Raw genomic sequence first — 25,679 nt, forward strand, 5'->3', positions numbered from 1 at the left:
AGAATGAGTGAGCTGGCCAATCAAATTAAAGAAGGCGGGGCTTACCACTGACTGAAGAAAGAAGAGTGCGAATTCTAATGTGATGCTTTCGTTATAGCAGTAAAAGGGAGCGTGGCGAGTAAGTAGCTAAACATTTAATATTTGACGACTGTTTTATGATTTAAATATTTAGCAACTGACTAATATCCAGTGATGCAAACTACTCAACATTTTTGTGAAATTTCGCCGTTTTGCTATTATTTGATTAACATGATCTGATTAATGTGATTCATAACTGAATGTGACGAGACAAGAAACGTTTTGCGTTTTTGACATATCAAAGACACAAATTAAAAAAATGTCTTAATAATTACTTAATTAGCGTTCTTAGTACCTTTTACCATGTTTTTTTTCCCCCTTAAATCCCTTTTAATCCTTTAACTATTTAATTCCTTTTAATAAAGGAATCCCCCCCCCCCTCCCCCAGAAATAAATCATGGTCCATTCAGTAGTTCAAGTACCACATTTGATTGTTTTTTAGGATGAAGTCAAACAAAATGCTATGATTCATATTCCATTTATTAGAGTAGAACTTGGTTGCTGAATTAATTGTACTGTGTCAGTTTCGTGTCCATGTTTATTTATTACAGTGCTCTGTTGTCCCTTTAACTGGGAAGGTAGATTTTTCATTTAAAAAATTGGTTCACCCTGAAAATGAAATTCTTTCATCATTTACCCTCATGTCTTTCTAAACTCGTATGACATTCTTTCTTCCATGCAACCGTAAAAGGAGATGGTTTGCAGAATGTTCACTCTGCTCTTTTTCATATAATAAACATGAATGGTGACAAAAGCACCAGAAAATTGGTATTCACTAATAAACAAATTAAGCTAATTTGGAATGAATTTCAGTATGTTCAATTTAATTTTAGCATGTTAGCTATCAAATTACGACATAATTTTATGTTATTTTTTTATGTTGCTTTTTTTGTCTTTTTGAAGCTTAGCTGCTGGCCACTATTCACATTCTTTGTGTGGAAAAGATCTCATTTGGTGGTCCAAGGAAGAAAGAACCTCAAACGGTTTCAGATACTAGTACATGACTGCTGAATTATTTCTTGAAAGAGAAAAGTACTCTTTTATTGATTCACTCCTCTTTTATTCTTTGCACCATTAGTTTAATTTCTGTCATCAGATTGAGAGGAAAAATGGCTCATTTACTACCAGAATGCAAGAACTACATCTGAAGAGAACTGAGCTTGGAATGTGTGTATATATTTTTGTTGTTGCTGTTGTTGCATAAGGTCAGCCGGCATCAGTCCCTCCCAGCTGTCAGGATTTCTATATCCTCACCGGCCATAAATATGCTTTTATTCATCCTCCCGTAGAGAAAGCGAGTGTTAGTCAGTGTGGAAATGGTGGCGGGTTCATTTGGTGTTGGTTCATCATATTAACATTTATAGCTGGAGGGATGGAAGAGCGTAAGAGAGAGAGGAATGCTCTTTTGGATATCAGCTTGAAAGTATTTGCGCAGTTTGAGTGACGCGACAGCTTCAGGGTTGTCTTTGTGCAGCCATCAATAAACACGCACACACAGATGGTGTGTGTGTTTTTGGTTGTTTGAACATTACCCCTTAAGAAGATTGCCCTCAGCCCCTCTAGCAGCCTGTGAAGTGTCGGATGAGTGTTTTTGTGTTAATATGTGTGACAGTTCACTCTGTATAAACTGGTCACCATATGACACTACATACAAATGCCACTTTTCCATCTGAAGCAGGGTTTGTATTATCTCCTGCTTATCTGTTCCTCCTCACAAGCACTCTCACACACAAATGTTTGTGTTTGTGTTCTTCTCTATGCGCTATCATATCAGATCACGCACAAACTTCCCCTCCTCGCCTCATTAACATCTGTCGTGCATGGTTTTCTACATGGATTCCCTCTTATCTTACCATGGCCTCTGTCAAGAGAGGGTTTCTCTTTAAGATTACATAATCCTTCCCATGAGGTCTAACCCTGACTGGCTTTCTAAAGTCAGTTGTGTTGAAAATGTGCAAGAATCTGTACCTTTGGGTTTCATGCTTTGTGTCCAAAGGGATAGATGTGGATGTTGACTGAGTTGTCGATAGCTGTTGATCAAAACATAAGTGATAATTTTTTGGAGATAGAGTTATCTAAAGATGAAAGATGAAACTGCACACAAATTCATTGAATCTCACAATGTCACTCACTTGCAGTGTTTTTTTTTTTTAACTGTATTTTATATAATATAGATGAAATAGATTTTGATTGATTATGTAGATTTTTCCTTGTACTATATATTAGTGACAAACCACGCAGGTAATTGTGTCACTTGCAGCATCGTAAAAAAGCTAGTGACGGCTCCATCTGTCATTGAAATTGCACAAAAAAGTGAAAAAGCCACATTGTGATTTTATTCCTTTTCATTTTGAAAGTTGAATGTGAGGAATATTCCACGTATGTGTAGCCACATGGAGCTCTGGAGAAAAAATGACTCAAGGCATTCTGGAAGAAGGCACATGTGTTTTCTTCAGCAGAGTGTTTCATTTGAATCAAGCATGTCTCTTACATAAGCGAGGGTTGAATCTCATTCTTACCATGTGATTTAAACCATGCCGTTTCAAATAAAATTATCTGCCAATTGGCGAGCAACTTTATTTACTATTGGTGCTTGGCAAGTGTTGTTTTGAACCCTGCTCTCTTCTGGTGCAGTGCAGAAAATGCACGGCCAAAACTGACTGAAGCTGGTCATATTTTTGATTTAGAAGAGATAAGTCATAGTCTTAGTTCATGGCAGACACTCAGGCGATTTTCAGGGATCATTCCAGAATGCACTAAATCCTACACTGCTGTTTTTGTTGTTGTTGTTGTTTTTTAGAAAAGAACCACATTTTGCATTTATGCAAATGATTCATTATGAGTGTTCATTTTGCATATTATGTTCAGTTTTCCAATAAGTTGATTATTCTCTTTCCAGAGGATGTGTGTGTCCTTTAGTTTCCCCATTCAGCATCTGTGGGCTGTGAATGCACCCAGTAACCGTAGATCAAGATTTAATGCTTCACATTTAATGCTTCGACTGTCAGTGGACATATTCCTCTTTCTCTCACTCTCTCTCTCGTACTCTTACTCTTAGATTTTCTTTCCCTCTGAGAAAAGAACAACAGACTGAGAGGAAGTAACAGTCTTGCAGACCTTAAACTCTTGTATTCTTACCTCACATGTTTAGTGTGTGTATCTCTGTTTAATTAAACAGGACTGTTGCATTGTGAACTTTTTCATACAGAAATGTGTACTTCTCAATACTCAAAACTGCACATGCTAAGACAAAAGGGTTCATACAGTTCTCTCCTTCTCTCTTTCTGCAGGTTTTCCAGGTTTCCTCTCCAGAAGTTCCTGTTCTTAGATGGTAACAGAGAGCTTGAGATAAGAGGTAAAATATATGTCTTCATATGGGTCAATGACATGATGTGCATATTTTTTTTTTACATGAAGTGCCTTATTTCCTTTTAAAATAATTTGATAAATTCATTACATGTATCGCTTTATTCTATAAAACCTATTTAGTTTCAGAATTCATTTTCAGTACGTTCAAATAATAAATATTTTTTATGTTTTGGTATCTTAAAGCCCCAAAATGTCAGGGTGGCACAACTGCAAACATGGGTCTTTTAATATGAATTGCAAAGGTAATAACAGTAAGCATGATAATGCAGCATCCAGAGGACCCCAATTGATCCTTGTTGCAGAGAGAAAAGGTTTGTAGATCTTTCTCAAATACTGATAAAAATAGCTACTTTCAAGTATGAGTAGGTTTGTACACTTTCCATGTCAGGTGGTACAAACAATGTAAAACTATGAAAATGTTATTATATCGTAAACTTTTTTTTTTATTGTATTTAGAAATTCTCTGTATGAACTTGCTAGCATAGGCAAAAGCTAATACAGGCATCCAAATAGAAGCCTGTTCAATTAAGTATCAAGTATCTGTCAGGTGGTGCAACTGCAATGAATATCTCTATATGAAATAAAAAAAACAATATTTAAGCTAAATAAATCATTAATTTAAGCTAAGATTGTCTATTATTCTATTTTTTTTTTATTATTGCTCTAAAATGTTAGTTTTAAATTAAAGATCTTTTACACTTTCAATTATTTTCATGACAATTTTTAAATAATTTTATATGCCACTATCATATCAAGTAAAGAAAAATTGGTCACTTTTATATTTGGTGTCTTTGACTACCATGTACTCGCATAAAAAAGTTAGGTATGATGTACTTGTTCATGTTGTTTTGCAAAACACTTGTGCTGCTATTGACGTGGGATACGGGTAAGGTTAGGACGTGTTTAGTGATATGTGTAGGTATAAGCCTAAGGGGTAGGTTAAGGGGTAAGGGAAGGGTCGAAAGTGTAATTATGGACGTCATTACAGAAATTAATTACAGAGGTAATATGCAGGCATTTTTTTTTAAATATAAGTACAGTGTTAAATGGATATGTATACAATAAGTGCACTGTGTCAAATGATTAATTTAAATGTTAGTACATAGTAGCATTAGTACATGGCACATTCAATTTGAGAGTATCATATCTTCAAAAAAAAGGGTGATGAATCTTGTTTAGTAGTTATTTTATAGTGTTTCATTAATCATTAATGAATTAATTAATCAGCCTATTCCAGTTGTATCTGGAGTTGTATCAGCCTATCTGTTTGTTCTGAATGTGATGTCATGAGATTTATTCTGTTTTTGATCAATTTACGACTTTTACTTCAATAGATACTGTTGACTAAAACACTTGTATTTGTATTTTTTTTTTTTTTTTTTGCATATAATTGAAATAATAATAAATAAAAAAAATCAGGTGGTGCAACCATGTAAATTCTTGATTTAAACCAACAAATAATAGGTCAAAGTGAACAAATAGTTGAAAACTATTTTGTAAATAGTTATAGTATTGAATGCATTTACTGGCATACTTGTATGATTGTTTTTCTGTCCTTAAAAAGTAAAATCACATGCTAAAGATAAATACGTGGTCACAAATGCAATAATTATAAATTAATATGAATAAAATACAAAATAATAATGTGTAGACACTCTAACTTTGAGGGTTACTTTGCTAAGATTTTACTTATAAATTAAATTAGGAATATTTACAAATATTTGGTTGTACCACCATACAGTAAAACAGTCAAAAATTTAAACACTTTGAAATGTTATTTAACAACTGATACTTGTTTAAACACATTGTTCATGACTCAAAAATATGCATTTACATCCATTTTGAAAAAAAAAAAAGAAAAAAAACTTTTTTGAAGCTTTATTTGTCTGTTACCCATATGTGTGTGTGATTGATTGTCTTGTTTATTTTGGTGTGATTATAATTGCAATGTTATTCCTATTGTGATGTGATTGCTATTGTTTCTTTGTTGCTGTTATTATGATGTAATGATAAAGAAAATGTCTCTGGTTACTAAACGCAACCTCAGGTCTCTGAGATGAGAGAACGAGACATTATGTCAGAAGCTGAGGAGAAAGGTGTTTCCCCATAGCGTCAGCTTCTGACGTAATCTCAAAGTGACCAAAATCAAAAGGGAACTAAAACTATTACCTTGAGTTAGTTGGAATAATGAGTTACTCTTTGCATAGCAATGTACACGTTTTCATTAAGTTGAACACTTTTAACAAACAATTAAATTTCATCTACATGTTATTGTGATTCAGGAACAAACATTTTTTTATATATATAAAATAATTATCACAAAATGGCATTAATAAGTAAGATTATTATGATGATACTTAAAGATTATATTAAATATTAATATATTAGTTATTAAATATTCTTTCAATTAAAAGATAAAAATTAAAGGGTGCAGCAATTTTACAATGTTTAAAATAAAATAACACAAAACAAACAAAACAAAACAAGTATCAGTATCAACGAAAAATGCCCAAATCGATGCATCATTTTAGATTATGACTAAAAACCACAGGCTGATACAGATTCCAATATATTATATTATAAAATGAAGTAAATGAAAATACAAAAAAAGATTTGTGTATTTATAAAATGTTATGATAAAATACAATACCGTTTACTGCCCATTGACTTTGGCACACATTATAAACCATAAGACAAATACTAGTCAAAGCATAATTAAGTATCATAATTATAGAGCATAATTAAATCAGGACTGACAATATGCACTCAGTTCCCCCGTGGCACACCTCCCCTCACAGAGTTTGGCATTGTCCTTATGTAAAGGCTTACAGTTACTGGAATGAAAAAATGCCTTTGTAATTTGTTTTTACTGAGCGGAGGAATTATCCCTCCTCCCTGAAGGTGTACTGTTTGTGTATTTTATTTTCTTAGCCTCCTCCACGGTCGTAAAAGGTCACGAAGCCAAGGAAGGCCACAGGGCTTGATACACAGCCTAACTTTTACTATTAATTTAGTTATGTTTATTAGTTTGTTTATTTATTTATTTATTTACTTACATTTTCACTCTGTTTGAGCCTTAAAAATGTGTTTTTTGTTTATTTGTTTGCTTGTTTTGTCTTCCTTGATTGTAAGATTCGTATTTTTTGCAGTTAACCTTTTGAGACTACTGACCTTAAAGGGACAGTTCACCCAAAAATGAAAATAAAAACCTGTATAAATTTCTTTGTTCTGTTGAACACAAAAGAAGATATTTTGAAGAATGTGGGAAACTGAACAGTTTTGGGGCTCCATTGACTTCCATAGTATTTTTTTCCTATATGGAAGTCAATGGCGCCCCAAAACGGCCTAGTTACAAACTTTATTTAATATATCTTCCTTTGTGTTCAGCAGAACAAAGAAATTCATACAGGTTTGGAACGATTTGAGGGTGAGTAAATGATGACAGGATTTTCATTTTTGGGAAAACTATCCCTTTAAGTTTTTGGGACTTTTTGATTCCTATATAGAGTTTTGCTGTATACATTGTTCAAATTATAGATTTACAGATATTGGCATTTACCTTTATGTTTACTAGCACTGTTCCCCAACTAGATGTGATGCAACACAGTTGCAGACAATCAGAATATATTTGATGTTTAATATACAGCTATGTGTTGTGGGACTTTCAGCCGATGAGATTTTACTGTAGGCAGAGCTACTAAGTGTGATTCTGCAGAAATAGAAACCAAGAGGTCAATAAAATGTCATTTTGGTTGCCACTGCTTATACAGGACTCTATGCTGTACCTTAACCACACTTTTTATCTGCACCCTCCACCCCCCGTTCTTTGGTTTCCAGAGGCCTGTTGCATGAAGCTAACAAACTCTGAGTTTCAGAGTAGGTGTAGAGTTGACAAGACCAAACTAATTCATTTGATCTATTTTTATAGTTTAAAAATTGCATGACTGGTAGGATTCAGTTTATGGTTCTCATTTCTGTGGTATCCACAAACAGTGATTGACTCTCGAACAACTCTGAATGAAATTCAGTGACATTAAGGCTGTACTGTGATTGGTTATCAAGGAACATGTGATCCAAGTTAGCCACTATACTTTCTCCAATTGTTGAGCCAATGACCGTCGTACCTCCCAATAATGAGACCATCTCTGACGTCAGTTTGATTCACTTCTCTCTCGAGAGATAAAGAGATTGTTATAAAGAATATCAAGAATTTATAAATGTAAATACAAGGCAGGAATAAACACTGCTGCTGCAGCAAGAGTTCGAGAAGGCAGCTGAATGAAAATATAAATGCACGTAAGAACTGAGTTTAAATAATAATTTATATAGGTTTACAAAGAGCTCAGACAAATACACATAAGCTTAGTCTGTTGAAAAACTTTATTGTAACGAGGTTAGTAGTTATGGGAAGAAGGAGGCGGGAACCGGCGAACATTCAACAACACTTTAATATAAAATAAACAAAGAAACAAAACGAAAGTAACACAAACATAATAAAACATAAAATAAAGTCCAGGCCTGGTCCTCTCTCGTCCTTCACTGATGTCGCTCCTCCTTTTATGCCTCCGGAGCTCCTCCGTGAGAGACTCCCAGGTGATGCTCATTATCACTCGCGTCACCGGCCTCGCGCCGTTCCCTCACGGCTCTCGCCCGCCCTGCTTGTGACATTTATATATTAAAGATTGTATTTAAATATTTAAAGTTTAATATTAATTGTCAGTTACTATAATTATATAAATATGAGTCATACATAATTTTAATTCATATAATATAAAGACATGCAATTTTGTCTCTAAAATGTTTTCACTATAAACTGCTTTAATTTGGAGCGAGATTTAGAGCGTCAATTTGCTCACAGCTGATTTGTCCAGTTTTGGTTTGTGATCTCTAACCCAAAATAAAACCTGCTTAGCCTTGCAGCTAAAAACAGTTTCACCTTCTTGAACCCGAAAAAACAGGGTTTTTCAAACTAATCTCAAACTTACCTGGGGTGTTTCTCCCAAAAGCATTGTTAGTCTACTATGGTCGCAAGTTTTATTGAATTGTGTCAGTAACGACGAAGCTTGCGACCATATTGACTTCTGTCATCTACAATTTAAAGGTGCCCTAGAATCAAAAATTGAATTTATCTTGGCATAGTTGAATAACAAAAGTTCAGTACATGGAAAAGACATACATAGAGTTTCAAACTCCATTGTTCATCCTTTTTATGTAAATCTCATTTGTTTAAAAGACCTCTGAAGAACAGGCGAATCTCAACATAAAACCGACTGTTACGTAACAGTCAGGATCATTAATATGTACGCCCCCAATATTTGCATATGCCAGCTCATGTTCAAGGCATTAGACAAGGGCAGGCAGTATTAACGTCTGGATCTGTGCACAGCTGAATCATCAGACTAGGTAAGCAAGCAAGAACAACAGCGAAAAATGGCAGATGGAGCAATAATAACTGACATGATCCATAATATCATGATATTTTTAGTGATATTTGTAAACTCACATGATCCAAAGCATGCATGCAGCATACATGACGAACATCTTGTAAAGATCCATTTGAGGGTTATATTAGCTGTGTGAACTTTGTTTATGCACTGTATTATAGTCGACAGCTCGTGTGGCAGGGATAGCGAGGATTTAAAGGGGCCGCAGCCTGAATCAGTGCATAGTTAATGATGCCCCAAAACTGGCAGTTAAAAAAAAAAAAAAAAAAAAAAAAAAATATGGGATATTTTGAGCTGAAACTTCACAGACACATTCAGGGGACACTTTAGACTTATATTACATCTTGTAAAAACTGGTTCTAGGGCACCTTTAACAGTTCTTATCTGAATTCCTCATATTATGTGTATTTGCAGATAATAGCACTGGGAGGATCACAGTACCTTGAGGAGCCCCAGTAGAAACAAACAAGCATGAGATGGTAGTTTCTGTTGTTTAAACATACTGCTCTCAACAGGAGAGAAAGTCCAGAATTCACAATGATCTGTGTTTAAGCCTCAATGGAACAAGGTACTGTAGTTAAATTTAGATGAGAAGTGTAGAAGAGTATCTTCGTGTAAAATGGCTTCTTCAGATGTATTATGTATGATGTTCAGAGCTCCACTGAAAACCTTATTTGGTCCTTATAATCTCAAAGCTCAGTGGCCTGCTTGAATGAAGCTAGTTGAACAAACTCTGAGTTTCAGAGTAGACAAATCCAGATAAATCCAAACTGGTTTAGATCAGGCTAAACGGGCTTGGTATAAACGTTCTCTGTCAACTCCGGTTTTAAATAACTAACAGCAAATGATGAGCAATTTTGTCTTTACATTTTTTTCACGATAAACTGATTTAATTTGGAGTGAGAGATACAGGGGAAGTGGCTTTATTGCATCAGATATATGTCACTTTACTCACACCTGATTGGTCGAGTTTGGGTTTGTGATCTCTAACTCAGAATAAAACCTGCTCCGGAGCAGGTTAGCTGTGTAGCGTAAGTTACCATAGCAATGAAACCCGCTAAAAACCAACATATTGAACAGCTCCTCCCCTTTTTTTAAAATAGCGTTTTGTTTATATCACAGCTTGGCCAGAGCTGTTGAGCTTGGTAAAGCCACAGTTTCCTCCTAATCTCTAACCATTTCTCCTACTGATCTCCTCCATATTGCTTTAAAATATAGCATTCTGTGCAGAATTCAAATGGGTCCGATATGTTTTCTGTTTTGCACCGACTCGCGCATATGATCCACTCTTTACTCTCGTGTCTCTGGACCGGAGCAGACTATGTGCGCGCTGCAGCGGTTCACGTGACACTAACGGGAAACCAGATTTCATTCATCCCAGTGGACAGCATATTTACACTGTCTAAATCATTTCCTTTCCCCTATATAGTGCACTATGTGCCATTCACCATAGAAAATAGTAAATATATGAACAAGTTACTGTTTTAGCCACAGCTTCATTGTCTATCTATATTGTAGGGGGGAGGACGCTTTAAATTGGCATTTGATTGGACAGAAAATCTGATGAGAATATGAAGTGCATTGTGACGTGTGAAGTTTTGAATGCTTATATCTTCTAAATGCAAATTTTGTCATTGTTTTAGAGAATACTAATCAGTAAGGCTCACATATTCATACTAAAATCCAAAAACAATTTTGATTTCATGCATGGGGACTTTAAAGACTATTTAATGATATTGCTTTCTTCATGCAACAGATGTGACACAAACATGTAATTCAGTCAAACTAATGAATTGATCATTCATATCAATTGATATTCCAAATTAAAGCACAACAAGAAAAATACCTCAATTATTTACATGGCCTGACTTTACAAGAAGAATGTCTAAAATATATACATGGCCTGATTTTGTAATTTTTTTTTAAATTACAGTTAATTTACAATGATATATAATATCATCAGTCTAATTAAACTACATTCCTAATTGAACACTTTAAGAAAGATACCTAGAAAATGTTCCTGGACTGACTTGAAAATGAAGTGTAATTAATTGAATTAATTTGCATATCATGTTATTAATGCAATTAAACAACTTAATTTTCTTAATTTGACAAAGAAGACTACCTTTTTCCCATGAAACAAACTCAAATGTAAAAAAAAAAAAAAATGCATTCGCTGCTAATGTTGAACACAGCAACTCTCGCTGACATGTACTCTTAAGAGAAAGCACTTTCCTAAAAAGAGTAAATATTTGCCATAATCTATTGCTATCTCTTTAGGTTAGTGTTAGAGGATGGTGACCTAAATGTGTGGAAACAATTCAACATCCATACACTCTTAAAGGGTTAAAAAAAAGTATCTTTATTGGCCATGATTAAACATTTCAATTGTCGAAGGTTCTTTATAGTGTAATAGATCAGGGATGTCCAAACTCATTCCTGGAGGGCCACCTTCCTGCAGAATTTAGCTCCAACTAGCTATACAAGTTTCTAGTATGCCTTGATTAGCTGGTTCAGGTGTGTTTAATTGGTGTTGGAGCTGAACTTTGCAGCTCAGTGGCCCTCCAGAAGCAGGACTGGACACTCCTGCTTTTGGTTATTAAAATGTTCTTCACACTAAGAAACAAAAAAGGTCATTTTAAAGCACTGTTCACTGCAAGATTCTTTGGGAGAAGCAAAAATTGTTCTTCTACGGCTGTAAAACCTCCTTTTGCAACCTTTATTTTTAAGAGTGTATCAGCAGCCAACAAATGTTCATTAGGATTGATAGAGTGGTGAAGAGAGCAGGTGTGAGAGGAAGTGTTAATGGGTACAGTGAGCTGTCGTGGTCAAGAATGCTTCATAAGATCAGAGAGACATCTGACCTGAATTCAGCAGAAGCAACCATCCAAATCACATCAAACATCAGTCTCCTTAATCCATCACATCAACCGGAATCAAATGTTTGTCTTTGTGGTTAGTTGACTGGCAATGAGTGGCTTTTGTGTCTGCCTTCTTTATAAGTGTAGTGTTCGTGTGTGTGGTAAGCTGACTGGAAATCAGTGGTTATATTGTCTCTGTGTAGGTGTGCAGCTTTCAATTCATGTACATGTCTGTGTGGTTGCACTGCTTGGAAACACACACATGCTCATGCGAATGCGAACACACACACAACGAGTGGGACAGGAAGAGGCGGGAGAATTCTCTTCTCTTACAAGTTTCTTCCGTTTTGAGTGAAAGCTCTTATGCTTATAGGTGACAGCTCAAGCAAATCAAATGCAAAGGTTTCTCACATAGCTCATTTTAATTGCTGCTTTGTCTTAATCATTTATGTTCTTTGAAGACACTTTCTTACCACAGCGACTTCCAAGCAGGGGTTTTCAACCTGAAGTCCAGGGGCCCAACCAATTTTGATACAATTACAGTTTCATTTTCACTTTTTTCAAAAAGATTAGATAAACATAAATAAAAACACAATAATTATTTATTTAGTCATTTTTATTAATTAATCGATTAAAATCTAATATTAATATTAAGATTATTAAAATCTAGATTTATTATATAAAGATTAACACTCACAATAATTGTGTAATTAATGAGCATTAATTATTCATAACCAGAATGAAATAACCAAGATTAATTATAAGGATTAATCTCAAAATAAATTTATTTGAAAATGTAATCAGATCAAATTAATATATATTTATAGATTAATATAGATTATTATAGATTATAGATTAATATAGGTTTCTAATTTATTTTGGTTATTAATTATGTATTATTATTAATAATTAAATAATTATGATTATTAATCTTCATATATTTTATTTTTATATTAATCTAGATATATATATATATATATATATTTAGATTATATATATATATATATATATATATATATATAGAGAGAGAGAGAGAGAGAGAGAGAGAGAGAGAGAGAGAGATGGATGGATGGATGGATGGATGGATGGATGGATGGATGGATGGATGGATGGATGGATGGATGGATAGATAGATAGATAGATAGATAGATAGATAGATAGATAGATAGATAGATAGATAGATAGATAGATAGATAGATAGATAGATAGATAGATAGATAGATAGATAGATAGATAGATAGATAGATAGATATTATATACACACACATTTTTTTCTAGCATGTTATATGTTTGGCAATGGTTCTTTTAACCCTTAAAGATGGAGTGTGTAGCTTTCATTTTCACACATGAATTGGCACTGAGCTTCAATTTTTGGTCAAGATCTTGTATTGACAATGCAAGAGGTGAGCACTCTGTAAAGTCTACTCCAGCACACCCCAAACACATTCAATGAAATTAAGGTCTGGACTCAGAGGTGCCCTTTCATGTGTGAAAATGATTCTTCATGCTCTCTGAACAATTCTTTCACAATTTTAGCCCTGGTGAATCTTGACATTGTCATCCTGCTATATGGCCATGATACATCTTAATATATGGTTGTTTAAGAAATGAAAAGCTACACACTCCATTTTTAAGGGTTAAAAAAAACCGTTGCCAAACATATAACATGCTAGAAACATAATAATCACTATATTGATGATCTATCCATAGACTCTTAAGTATATATATATAAATATATATACACTGCCCGGCCAAAAAAAAGTCGCTGTTTGGATTTTAATAGGCAAATACTTAAGAGTATTTGGATCATTGATAAATATGATCAAAGATGACTGTAAAAATAAATCTGCATTGTTTATCCTTTTGATCTTTAATTCATAAAATTAGCAAATTTCCCTCTCATCTCTCACTTAATGCTCAATGAAATGCCTGTTTTTTTGTTTTGTTTTTAATTTGTGGTATAAAGTAGTATAAATTAGTGAGTATGGACATCTTAGTGTGTATCTGAGGATGGCACAAGATTCATTTCAACATTCATTTCCTTCCTCTTCACGTTTTCTTCTTGGCCAAACTGTCTTTGTTGACACAACACATTAAATGTGTACAGAAAGTGAAACTGTGAAACTTCTCACTACACTCTGCAAGAGTTATCCCTCAGAGTTTTTGATCTCAAGACGAATCAAACTTGTTCCTGTCAGGGTTAGCATCATGGCCTAGGCTTCAACATGTTGATATTTTTTTTATGCATTTGTTTTGTCATGTTTTTTTGTTTGTTTGATTTTTTAAATTGGCATATTATTTTTATTACAATTAAGCACACATTTTATGTCACTCTCATTATGATAGGATCTGGATTTTGTACATCTGAGCTTTTCCTTTTTTATAAATCATATTATTCACAAAAGAAAAAAAAAATTCAACTTTACCATTACAGGAATAAATACATTTAAAGCTGCAGTCCGTAACTTTTTTTTTTTTTTTTAAATGATCCAAAATCAATTTTTGAGCAAGTGCTTAACCAGCCAGTGAAATTCGGGCATGCATCTGTTCATCTTTGCGTCATTACGTCACGTCTGTTTACATAAAGAAGGAGTCCTAGCTAGTAGGCTATATGGAATTTGAGGATACAGCAGGCAGTGGATCAATTATAATCTTTTCTCACAGCAGCTGCAATAATTACACTTATTTGGTTGGCGGATTATATGGTATGACAAATTAACATTAGAGATTAGACTAGAGATGTAGAATCTGTAATTCCGAAGTACATTATCCACACCTATGTAATGACTTACAGCAAACATTAGATTCATACGGCATGAGGAACTGTGCCGAAGCACAACCCATGTAAAGATGATAATTCCACATATAACTGCAATTGCAGAGGCAAAATATATGGACTGCAGCTTTAAAATACATGAAAATAGAAAACTTTTATTTTAAATTATAATTATGTTTCACAAAATTACGATTTTAATCAAATAAATGCAGTATTGGTGAGCAAAAGAAGCTTATTATTAAAATAATTAATAAATCTTACCAACTTCCAAATTTTGAACGGTAATGTATTTTTAATTAAAGGGGTCATAATATGGATGCACAAAAAAACATATATATGCAGAAAAACTATAATTTTACATTCATTTTGACCCTCTGTCTGAAATGATCCGTTTTAAGGGGCGGCTCCATTAAGGCTATTATGTTTGGCTAACGTCTGTTATGATTGGCTAACCACTGTTCTGTTTGGCTAACATCATTGCATAGGATCAACGCCCACTCGCTATTGCACATGAGTAATTGTTTTTGTCATTTACAGACAAAGCATTATAAAACCACTTACTTATGGTTTGTGATGCTGCTGCTGTCAGATCCAATACAGTTGGCTTGGCTTCTTCAGCTTTCAAAATAAGTTTCTTCGCAAAATCTTCATTACACTTGCCTTAATAAAACAAAATGCTCCGAACCAACATAAAATCCTCTGACGCAATCCAAGATGCCATTAAAATAAACCATTAACTTGTTTCTGATGCTGAAATCCCACAATATACAAATAAGCGGTTTTTGGTAGGGCTGCATGATTTAACACACAATATGAAAAATAACATTAAAATTGCACTTAAACGTGATTATTAGTGTGATAATGAAATTGCAAAGGCTGCAATTATTTTTTTTATGCGCAGCTTGTCAATGAAGTATGGCTCCAAATGCTAATCCATCTAAAAGCACTGTGAGTTTGAGTCGCTTATAATGTACATTTGAAAAAGCAACACATGTCATACATCTTTCCAGACATGAGAAGCACTTATTAACATCTTGTCCAACAAAAGACAACATTTAATAACATGTTTTTTTCATAATGACAGTTGAGCGTCGTTCTGTGAGATGATGTGGCTTCTTACATAAATAAGGCAGTCATGTTTATTAGTCATGTTTAATCAATCAAAGCATTTCAATCTTCTGTTTATTCAGCTACAGCGATACATACATAAGGATTTCCTGGAATGACACGTGTTATCTACTTCTGCGGCAGGGCATCTGTGGAGTTTCTGTGCAAGAGCGCCCTCTGGCTTTCAGATGGAGAAGCATTTAATACTGATCACAGAACCGTACAGCTCTGACAAGCTGTGCATAAAATAATCACAGCCTTTGCCAAATCGTGTGTGATTAAAATTTGCAGCCCTAGTTTTTGGTGCTTGATAAAATAAATACTTTATTTATAATGAGGAGGTTATTTTAGGCTATGAAACTTGCAGGTAGTTTTAATGGTACAAAGATCTCTTATAGGTCAAATGATTAAGGCAAATTTTGATTTCTCATGTCATGACCCTTTTAAATATTTAATTATAATATTATTATATAATGTATAATTATAATATATATAATAATTATTTTAATTAAATTCAAATCAACATGAATTAAATTTAGTATATATGTAAAAAATAGTACAAATACTTTAGAATTTAATAAAATATAATATGATCAGTGACTGCCTAATATATTTTAAAAAATATTATAATGTAAAATATAATACAATATAATATATAATAACAAAATATAAAAAATGAAAATATTGAAAAATGTTTTATTATAATATAAAAATCTAATAATAATTTTAGCATTCATGACAAATTGGTTGGTGATGGGTTGCTTAATTATCATTATAATAATGTCACAATTAAGTCTTTGTTGACATCCCTACAGATTGTTGACATCCCTACGGATTAAGAATAGGATGTCATTAAAGTTCATGTGCATTTAAAGGCAGGCGTCCAAAAACTTTTAGTGTGTATATATATATTTAATTATCCTAAAAAACACTTCCTTTCTTTATTTTGATTTTGGTGTGAAATGTGACAAACATGTTCATGGTAATGTGAGCATCTCTTTGGTTTTCCCTGTTAACCTTTTTCAGCATTTCTCATGTTCCCCAACTCTCACCTGTTTCTTGTACTGTACCTGATGCTGACGTCCCACCTTTTCTCTGTCAGAGTGAAAATGGCAGTGTGGATCCAGGCCCAGCAGCTGCAGGGAGATGCTCTGCACCAGATGCAGTCTCTCTACGGGCAACACTTCCCCATAGAGGTGCGACACTACCTGTCCCAGTGGATAGAGGGACAACTCTGGTATGTGAAGAGTTTGTCTGAGCTAATTTGAACTGCAACTTCCATTTTGTAATTTTTTAATATATCAAACGGTGTCTGTGTGTTCTCTGTCAGGGATGCGATAGATTTAGAGAACCCTCAAGAGGAGATTAAAGCCAAGCGTTTATTGGACAGCCTGATCCAGGAACTACAGAAGAAAGCAGAGCATCAAGTGGGAGAGGACGGCTTCTTACTCAAGATCAAATTAGGACATTATGCTTCACAGCTGAAGGTTCGGCTAGTTCTTTGTTTGCAAGTACAGTTCAGGAAAGATGAGTTAAATAAAGTGATTGCCTGATAAACAGATCAGAGTTTTGATTTTTACACATTCAAAAGCTCCTGCATAAACGTTTGTATTTACACACTGAAACAGACATGCTGACTCACACAGATCAGATCTCCATTAAATGATTATTTGAGATGTTTCTCTTAAAATAGAGAATATAGATAGAGAAATAAAAACTTAATGAGACAGTTGTTGACATAGAGTGCATGATGATAAAGCCATTATTAAGAACAGGCCAGTCAGGAAAGTGCAGCCACAGTGTTTACTGTCATTACACAGTGTACTTGAGTTAAAGTAAAACATGACAGAGTAGATGGAGGGGTGTGTGTGTGTGTGTGTGTGTGTGTGTGTGTGTGTGTGTGTGTGTGTGTGTGTGTGTGTGTGTGTGTGTGTGTGTGTGTGTGTGTGTGTGTGTGATTATTTTCCTCTAATTCTGATTCCGGATGTGTTTTCAGAGCACATATGACCGCTGTCCCCTGGAGCTGGTGAGATGCATCAAACACATCCTGTACACGGAGCAAAGACTTGTCAGAGAGGCGACTAATGTGAGTGGACACAGAGTAGGCGGTCGCTTCATTAGCATAGTTCATTTCTAATAACTTGAAATTTGAAATCGTTCAGTTTTTTCCACTTGCAGATTCCACCATGTAAATAGCGAATCCGCCATGGCACGAGCGCAACTGGCTTTTAAAAGGAATGGGAGATGAGACTCTGATTGGTTTATTGCTTGTTACACCCAAAACACATCCATGACTCATTAAGAGAATAGTGACAACCCTTTTAGACCATGCGCCGGGCGTGCCGACCTTTTTCCGGTTGTTAAACTAGCAAAAGTGGGTTCAGACATGCCCTAAGTGCTTTAGACCTGAATGTGAACTGGAAAAAATGAATGTGCATAAACACCACACACACAAACAAATTTTGGGATAGGTAAGATTAGATAAGAAGTCTCTTGTGCTCAGCAAAGCATTTTTTTTTTATTCAAAATACAGTAAAAACAGTAATATTGTTAAATTTTATTACAATTTAAAACAACTGTTTTCCATTTTAATATATTTTAAAATGTAATTTATTCCTGTGATCAAAGCTGAATTTTCAGATCATTACTGCAGTCTTCAGTGTCACATGATCCTTCAGAAATCATTTTAATATGCTGATTTGATGGTAAAGAAACATTTATTATTATTAACAATTCTGAAAACTGTTGCTCTGTTTAATATTTTTATGGAATATTTTTTCAGGATTCTTGAATGAATAGAAAGTTCAAAAGAACAGGATTTGTTTGAAATAGATTTTTTGTAACAATATGAAATATTTTACTGTCACTTTTTTATCAATTTAATGCATATTTTCTTTAAAAAAAAATATTGTTCTAAAATGTTTGAACATTAGTCTATATATTGTGTTTTTGTTACACAGATTAGTGTAATAGTTATTAATAAATCATTTAATTCCAAGAACTGATACCCAACATGAAAATTGAAAACTGCCCTGAGATGTCTGTAAAATAATGTAGATAGATAGAATTTTTTTTTTTTTTTTTAATGTATAATATTAATCATGAAGACTGGAAAAGTCATGGAAAAGTCACAGAATTGCATTGATCAAAATGTGTGGGAACCCAGATGTGTGAATTGTTCCATTGCATATGATTTCAACATTTTACACACCCCATAATTTTACTCCCAGAGTTCTCTCTACGTTCGACTGATTTATAAACACTTCATTTGAACAAACCATTAAAAACGGTTTGTAACATCTCTTTATAAAAAGAGAGAACTATGTTATGTTCTTGGTTTAAATCAAAGGCATTGAGTTCAATGAGTTCAATCAACTCTAAAAAGCATTATGGGTAATAAACAAGGCTGTTGTACATGACTGACTTTTACAATCTTCAAAAATAAAATTTGTGCGTTGCTTTGTGCATGTGTAGATATATACACACTACACACAAATTCATGATAACTGCCAAGTGAGTGCTTAGTTTTATGAGAGTAAAAGAGGAAATTTTAGATTTTATTAACTGAACTGACATCCCATAAAGTCATAAAACTAAAGACGATATCAGTAACTCTAGAAGCTCACGTACACATGAAAATGCCCACTCATACCTTATGTTCTTACACATGTACTGTACATCCACTCAATGCATAATATTTATGTTCATGTTGTATGCACTACACAAACAGTATTTAGTTTGCTCAATCACACTTATAGCCAGTCTTACGTGAGCATAAAGGAAATCTCCTCTCCTCTTGCTTATTCTTACGCACTGGGCCAGAAATTAAAATGACTTACAGCACATATTGAAACTTTGGTTTGTGGGATTTTAGTAGAAGAACCATTGCTAAAAGAATCTACAAACCCCAATCTTTCTTCATCCTGCTATTTTATCAAAGCTAAGAAAAAATAATAATAAAAAAGTACAATTTTATCATGTTTCGATGCGTTTCTGAAATAATCAGATTGTAATTTTAGTGTTGGTTGTCACTCATGTGTGTCTGTGATTGGCAGTCAAGCTCACCGGTGGGCGGGTTGATGGACAGTATGTCACAGAAGTACCATCAGATAAACCAGGTGTTTGAGGAGCTCAGAGTATTGACTCAGGACACAGAGAACGACCTCAGAAAACTACAGCACAACCAGGAGTACTTCATTATACAATACCAGGAGAGCCTCAGAATACAGGGTATACATCCACACACATTTACATTTATACATGGGGCAAAGTATACTTGCATTCAAAGTATACTTTTCATCAGTTCTGGAAATCAAACTTTGCCGTTGCTAGCGCCATGCTCAGCTCTGCTGAGCTACAGGACATACATACAAACACATAACCATACAGTCAAATACACAGACTATTTTATCATTCTGTACTTCATACAGCAAAAAAAAAAAAAAAAAAAAAGTCAGTATGCTTGCATAATTTCTGAGAATACTATTGAATTCCAAATCATGTCAAATTGCAATTAATAACTGAAAATATGTCAGCTCAGGAACTGAAACTGTGCTTGCCAGGAATTGCTAGATTAATATCCCACTTTTTTCATACTCAGATGGCTCCTCTACATACAAGAGTATGGATTTTTTTTTTTTTTTTTTCAACGATTATGTTTGTGGACTAAATCTTCCTGTCTGCTTTGTGTAGCTCAGTTATCAAGTCTGGCCACGCTGCCTCCAGCAGACCGACAGCTACGGGAACCCAGCCTGCTCAGCAAGAGAGCCACAGTAGAGGCCTGGCTGACCCGAGAGGCCAACACCCTGCAGAAATACAGACTGGTACTCACACATACATGCTCGAGATGAATAGTGTGCATAGCATTAGCATCATACAACACTCAAACTGTAACATTCATAGCACATGCTTTAAACAGACACGTCTTAAACATTTGTATCATTATACTGTATACTACTATTATACTACTGTTCAAAAGTTTTTTTTTTTTAAGAAATTAATAGATATTATTACAAATTAAAATAACTATTTTCTAGTTTAATATATATATATATCAAAATTAAATAGATTCCTGTGATCAAAACAAAGCTTTTTGTAACATTTTGTACTCTACTACAGTTCAAAAGTTTGGTGTCCCATTCTCAGAATTTGCTCTGCATTTTACCCATCCAAGTTGTGAACACACTGTGAACACACACCTGGAGCAGTGGGCAGCTATTTATAATGAGAGTGAAAGAAACTAATAATATTTACAATATTACTGTTTTTTTTTGTTTTTTTTTTTCTTCAAATGAAATAAATGCAGCCTTGGTGAGCAGAAGAGACTTCTTTTAAAAAGTGTTACCGATCCCAAACTTTTGAATGGCAGTGTATATGTAAATTAACTTTTAGTTTTGATTAGCTAACCTCTTTTCGGGTAAAATGAGGAACACATTTATTTCAAAAGATACTGTTTTCCATTATATGTCTTGTTTAAAATGAAAGCAACACTTCCATTTCATGTTACCCATTCGATTTAAAGGACAGTACTAAAGTTGAGGGCCGTTGTTATTTACATGAGTACAGTACATATGTTCTCTTCTGTTTGTGTGTCATATGAGCTTGTGTGTGTGTGTGTGTGTGTGTGTGTGTGTGTGTGTGTGTGTGTGTGTGTGTGTGTGTGTGTGTGTGTGTGTGTGTGTGTGTGTGTGTGTGTGTGTGTGTGTGCTTTTGTTTATATTACATTGTGGGGACCAAATGTCCCCATGATGTAATATAAACCTGAGTTCACCTACATCGTGGGGACCAGCCAGCGGTCCCCACAATGTAAATGGGTTTATAAATCATATAGAATGAGTTTTTGTGAAAAAGTAAAAGTTTGCACAGTTTCCTGTGAGGGTTAGGTTTAGGGGTAGGGGCAGGGTAGGGGGATAGAATGTACAGTTTGTTCAGTGTAAAATGCATTGAAGTCTATGGAAAGTCCCCACAATTCACAAAAACAAACATGTGTGTGTGTGTGTGTGTGTGTGTGTGTGTGTGTGTGTGTTCTCAGGGCTTGGCAGAGAAACACCAGAAGACACTGGCATTGCTACGGAAACAGCAGACGGTGATTCTTGACGATGAGCTGATTCAGTGGAAGAGACGTCAACAGCTGGCTGGCAACGGTGGACCGCCTGAGGGAGGACTGGACATACTACAGTCATGGTGCGCACACATGCTTACTTAGGACGCATCAAATATATACATATATATATATATATATATATATATATATATATATATATATATATATATAACATGACATAAACATGACTAACCAAAGTGCTGAACAAGACAGAAAGTGAAGAAAAAAAAAAGAAATTACAAAGCAAAACATACATTCATACCAGAGGATCACTCACAATGAATTAAAAGCTAAATAAGACTTGGACTATTTAGCTAACTTCTGCCCACACTATACACATACAATACACACTAAGACAGTTATGTAAATAATCAGAGGCATGTGCTTTTGCACAAAACATTTGTGTTTACATTACACATGCACAACTTGTTCACACAACAGATCTTTAATTTATGCTTTCGTTGTGCATTTCTGCTTGTGTGTGTGTGTGCACAGGTGTGAGAAGCTAGCGGAAACCATTTGGCAGAATCGTCAGCAGATCCGGAGGGCGGAGCATCTGAGACAGCAGCTGCCCATTCCTGGCCCCATCGAAGAGCTGCTGACCGAACTCAACAGCACCATAACGGACATCATCTCAGCTTTAGTTACCAGGTGTGTGTGTGTGAGAGAAAGAATCGCAGTGCAGTTAAGCTTAAGTGATTGTAAAGTGGAGCAACACAACCAATATCCTCACTTTTATCAATCTTTCTAGGGATTGCTACAATTTCAGTGTGGTCTTCACAATGCATTTGAAGGCATCATATTAGCTGCCATGGTGACATTGCACCACATTCAAAGACATACATAAGCTTTCTTCCAGTTTTCTGTATGCGTGTGTATTTTTTCCAATAAGTATAGAGCCTACAAGTCTAAGTAGTATAGTATAAATGAAAGTAGTATAAATGAAAGGGTTCTTAACGGGATAGTTCACCCAAAAAATAAATCTCTCTCATTAAGTACTCACCCTCATGTCGTTCCAATCCTATAAGACCTTCATTTTTCTTTGAAACACAACTTAAACTATTTTTGATGAAATCCGAGAGGTATCTGAACCACACACAGAGGCAGCAACGTCATTGCATCTTTCAAAGTTCAGAAAGGTAGCAAAGACATCATTAAAACAGTCCAACTTCAGAACCTTATTGTTCTGAAGCGGCGAGAATAAGTTACGTTGTATAGAGTTCAACGCTTCCAGGTTCTTGCTCAGTATTGGCTCAGTTGATGCCTATGCATGGCTCAGATACCTCTTGGATTTCATCAAAAATATCTTAATATGTGTTCTAAAGATGAACAAAGGTTTTACAGATGTGGAACAACATGAGAGTGAGTAATTAATGACAGAAATTTCTTTTTTGGGTGAACTAACCCTTTAATAAATAATCTAGAAAGAATTATTAAAGGGATAGTTCATCCAAACAATACTTACTCTCATGCCATTTCAAACCATATGACTTTCTTTCATAACACAGAATGTGCTGGTCACTTTTTTGCATGAAATGACAATAAATGGGTGTCAGAAAGAATACAAAAGCATTATAAACGCATCAAAGTGGTAGATACAATTCATGTGCTATATTCCAAGTTTTCTGAAGCCATACAGTACAGTAGCTTTGTGTGTGAAACAGACAGAAATCATTATTAATAGAAAATATCTGCCCTAGTTCATGAAAGTTCATAAGAGAATTTTGATTTATCAAGTATCAGTAAGTGATCAGTAAGTAAGATCGATTCATTCATTGAAAAGATCTGACTCAAAAGACACAATTCATTCCTGAACTGGTCATTGCTACTTCTGTCATGAACCATCATTTATGCACCTTGTAAAAAAAGTGTTTTCTGTTTTAAAGGTGCCCTAGATTCAAAAATTTAATTTACCTCAGCATAGTTGAATAACAAGAGTTCAGTACATGGAAATGACATACAGTGAGTCTCAAACTCCATTGTTTCCTCCTTTTTATATAAATCTCATTTGTTTAAAAGACCTCCGAATAACAGGCGAATCTCAACATAACACTGACTGTTACGTAACAGTCGGGATCATTAATATGTATGACCCCAATATTTGCATATGCCAGCCCATGTTCCCAACATTATGAAAGGGATTAGACAAGGGCAGAACGTCTGGATATGTGCAGAGCTGAATCATTAGACTAGGTAAGCAAGCAAGGAAAACAGCGAAAAATGGCAGATGGAGCAATAATAACTGACATGATTCATGATTACATGATATTTTTTGTGATATTTGTTAATTGTCTTTCTAAATGTTTTGTTAGCATGTTGCTAATGTACTGTTAAATGTGGTTAAAGTTATCATCGTTTCTTACTGTATTCACAGAGACAAGAGCCATCGCTATTTTCATTTTTAAACACTTGCAGTCTGTATAATTCATAAACACAACTTCATTCTTTATAAATCTCTCCAACAGTGTGTAATGTTAGCTTTAGCCACGGAGCACAGCCTCAAACTCATTCAGAATCAATGTAAACATCAAAATAAACACTATACTTACGCGATTATATACTGTATGCTGCATGACAAACACTTTGTAAAGATCCATTTTGAGGGTTACATTAGCTGTGTGAACTTTTTTTATGTTGTTTAAGGCAAGCACGAGCTCCGTGGGCGTGGAGCACCAGATTTAAAGGGGCCGTGTACCCTGAATCGGCTCATTTATAATGATGCCCCAAAATAGGCTGTTAAAAAAAATAATTAAAAAAAAATCTATGGGGTATTTTGAGCTGAAACTTCACAGACACATTCAGGGAACACCTTAGACTTATATTACATATTTAAAAAAAAAAAGTTCTAGGGCACCTTTAATTTATTTTACACTGTAATTTATTCCTGTGATGGAAAAGCTGAATTTTCAGCAGCCAAGTCATATGTACCACTTTATGATACTTTTATCGTGCTTTTGCATCTTTTTTGAAGCTTGAAATCCCCGGTCCTTTTTTGTTCCAGAGGGAAAGATAGACAACACACTTATCAGTACTTTGGATCCGTGCATTAGTTCTTATTGTGGTTTTGCAGTGGCATGAGGGTGTGTATACGATGACGCAATTTTCCTTTCGGGTGAACTATCCTTTCACATCATTCCTTCTCACATTTTATGAAATCATAAGATCTCAATGCCAAATTAATGAGTCTTTATGTATTACTCACCCTGCATGTGGTCATGTGAATTCATGAGAAATCAACAGAGGCCGTTTGTCAGAGACATTCAGTCGTCACTTTTGTGGCACACTAAGGATGTCTACAAACTTCTGCTCTCCTTCACTCTCTTCCTCATAATATCTCATGCTAGCAGTGTTCACACCTACCACACAGGATGAATGTGGGGTTCATTCATGTGTGTGTATTTGGTGCCTCAGGCCAAACAGTCATTGAAACAACCGAGCTTAATGGAACTGTGCTTTTAAAAGACATCAATGTCTGAATGGATCTCCATCAAGTGTGACAAAATGGTTGTGTAGCTGTCTAACATGCAAACCATAACCACATTTCAAAATGAATCCAATTTGAATTACCACAAACTAGTCGGAGATGTGGCCTGGTGGATAGTGCACATGCTCTGATATTGCACAGTGACTACTGACTAACAACCTTACGCTTAAAACCTTTCATTTTTAGAAAATAAATACATTTATTTATTGTTCCTAAATAAAATAAACAATTTATGAACCATTATGTATTTTATTTGTTTAAAAGGGTTCCATCACATTCATCATACACCTGCATCTTGTGGGTTTCCTCACAAGTTTCTAAATAATATTCTATTGCGCTTTTCCAAATTTAATTTCAGACTTTTTAATTTGAATGGAATGCAGCAAAAATGCTCATATGGGTGAAATTAGTTTGAATCCCGCTTGTGACATTTCCTGATCCAGTTCCCCCCTCTTCC

The 25,679-nt window shown here is 34.7% G+C and overlaps 1 protein-coding gene across 1 annotated transcript in view; it reads left to right on the forward strand.

Moving 5' to 3' along the window:
* The first annotated feature begins 3,425 nt into the window (after nt 1-3,425).
* plcl5 (phospholipase C like 5) overlaps nt 3,426-25,679 on the forward strand; it is a 130,651-nt gene continuing 108,397 nt past the window's right edge. The window contains exons 1-8 of the mRNA XM_067364650.1: nt 3,426-3,433; nt 16,738-16,872; nt 16,966-17,122; nt 17,632-17,721; nt 19,691-19,865; nt 20,328-20,458; nt 21,667-21,818; nt 22,234-22,389. Of these exons, the coding sequence (XP_067220751.1) occupies nt 16,745-16,872; nt 16,966-17,122; nt 17,632-17,721; nt 19,691-19,865; nt 20,328-20,458; nt 21,667-21,818; nt 22,234-22,389 (989 nt within the window). The 5' untranslated portion in view covers nt 3,426-3,433; nt 16,738-16,744. The remainder of the gene's footprint in view (nt 3,434-16,737; nt 16,873-16,965; nt 17,123-17,631; nt 17,722-19,690; nt 19,866-20,327; nt 20,459-21,666; nt 21,819-22,233; nt 22,390-25,679) is intronic.

The sequence above is a fragment of the Chanodichthys erythropterus genome, chromosome 3 (assembly GCF_024489055.1).
Source record: "Chanodichthys erythropterus isolate Z2021 chromosome 3, ASM2448905v1, whole genome shotgun sequence".
Lineage (NCBI taxonomy): Eukaryota > Metazoa > Chordata > Actinopteri > Cypriniformes > Xenocyprididae > Chanodichthys > Chanodichthys erythropterus.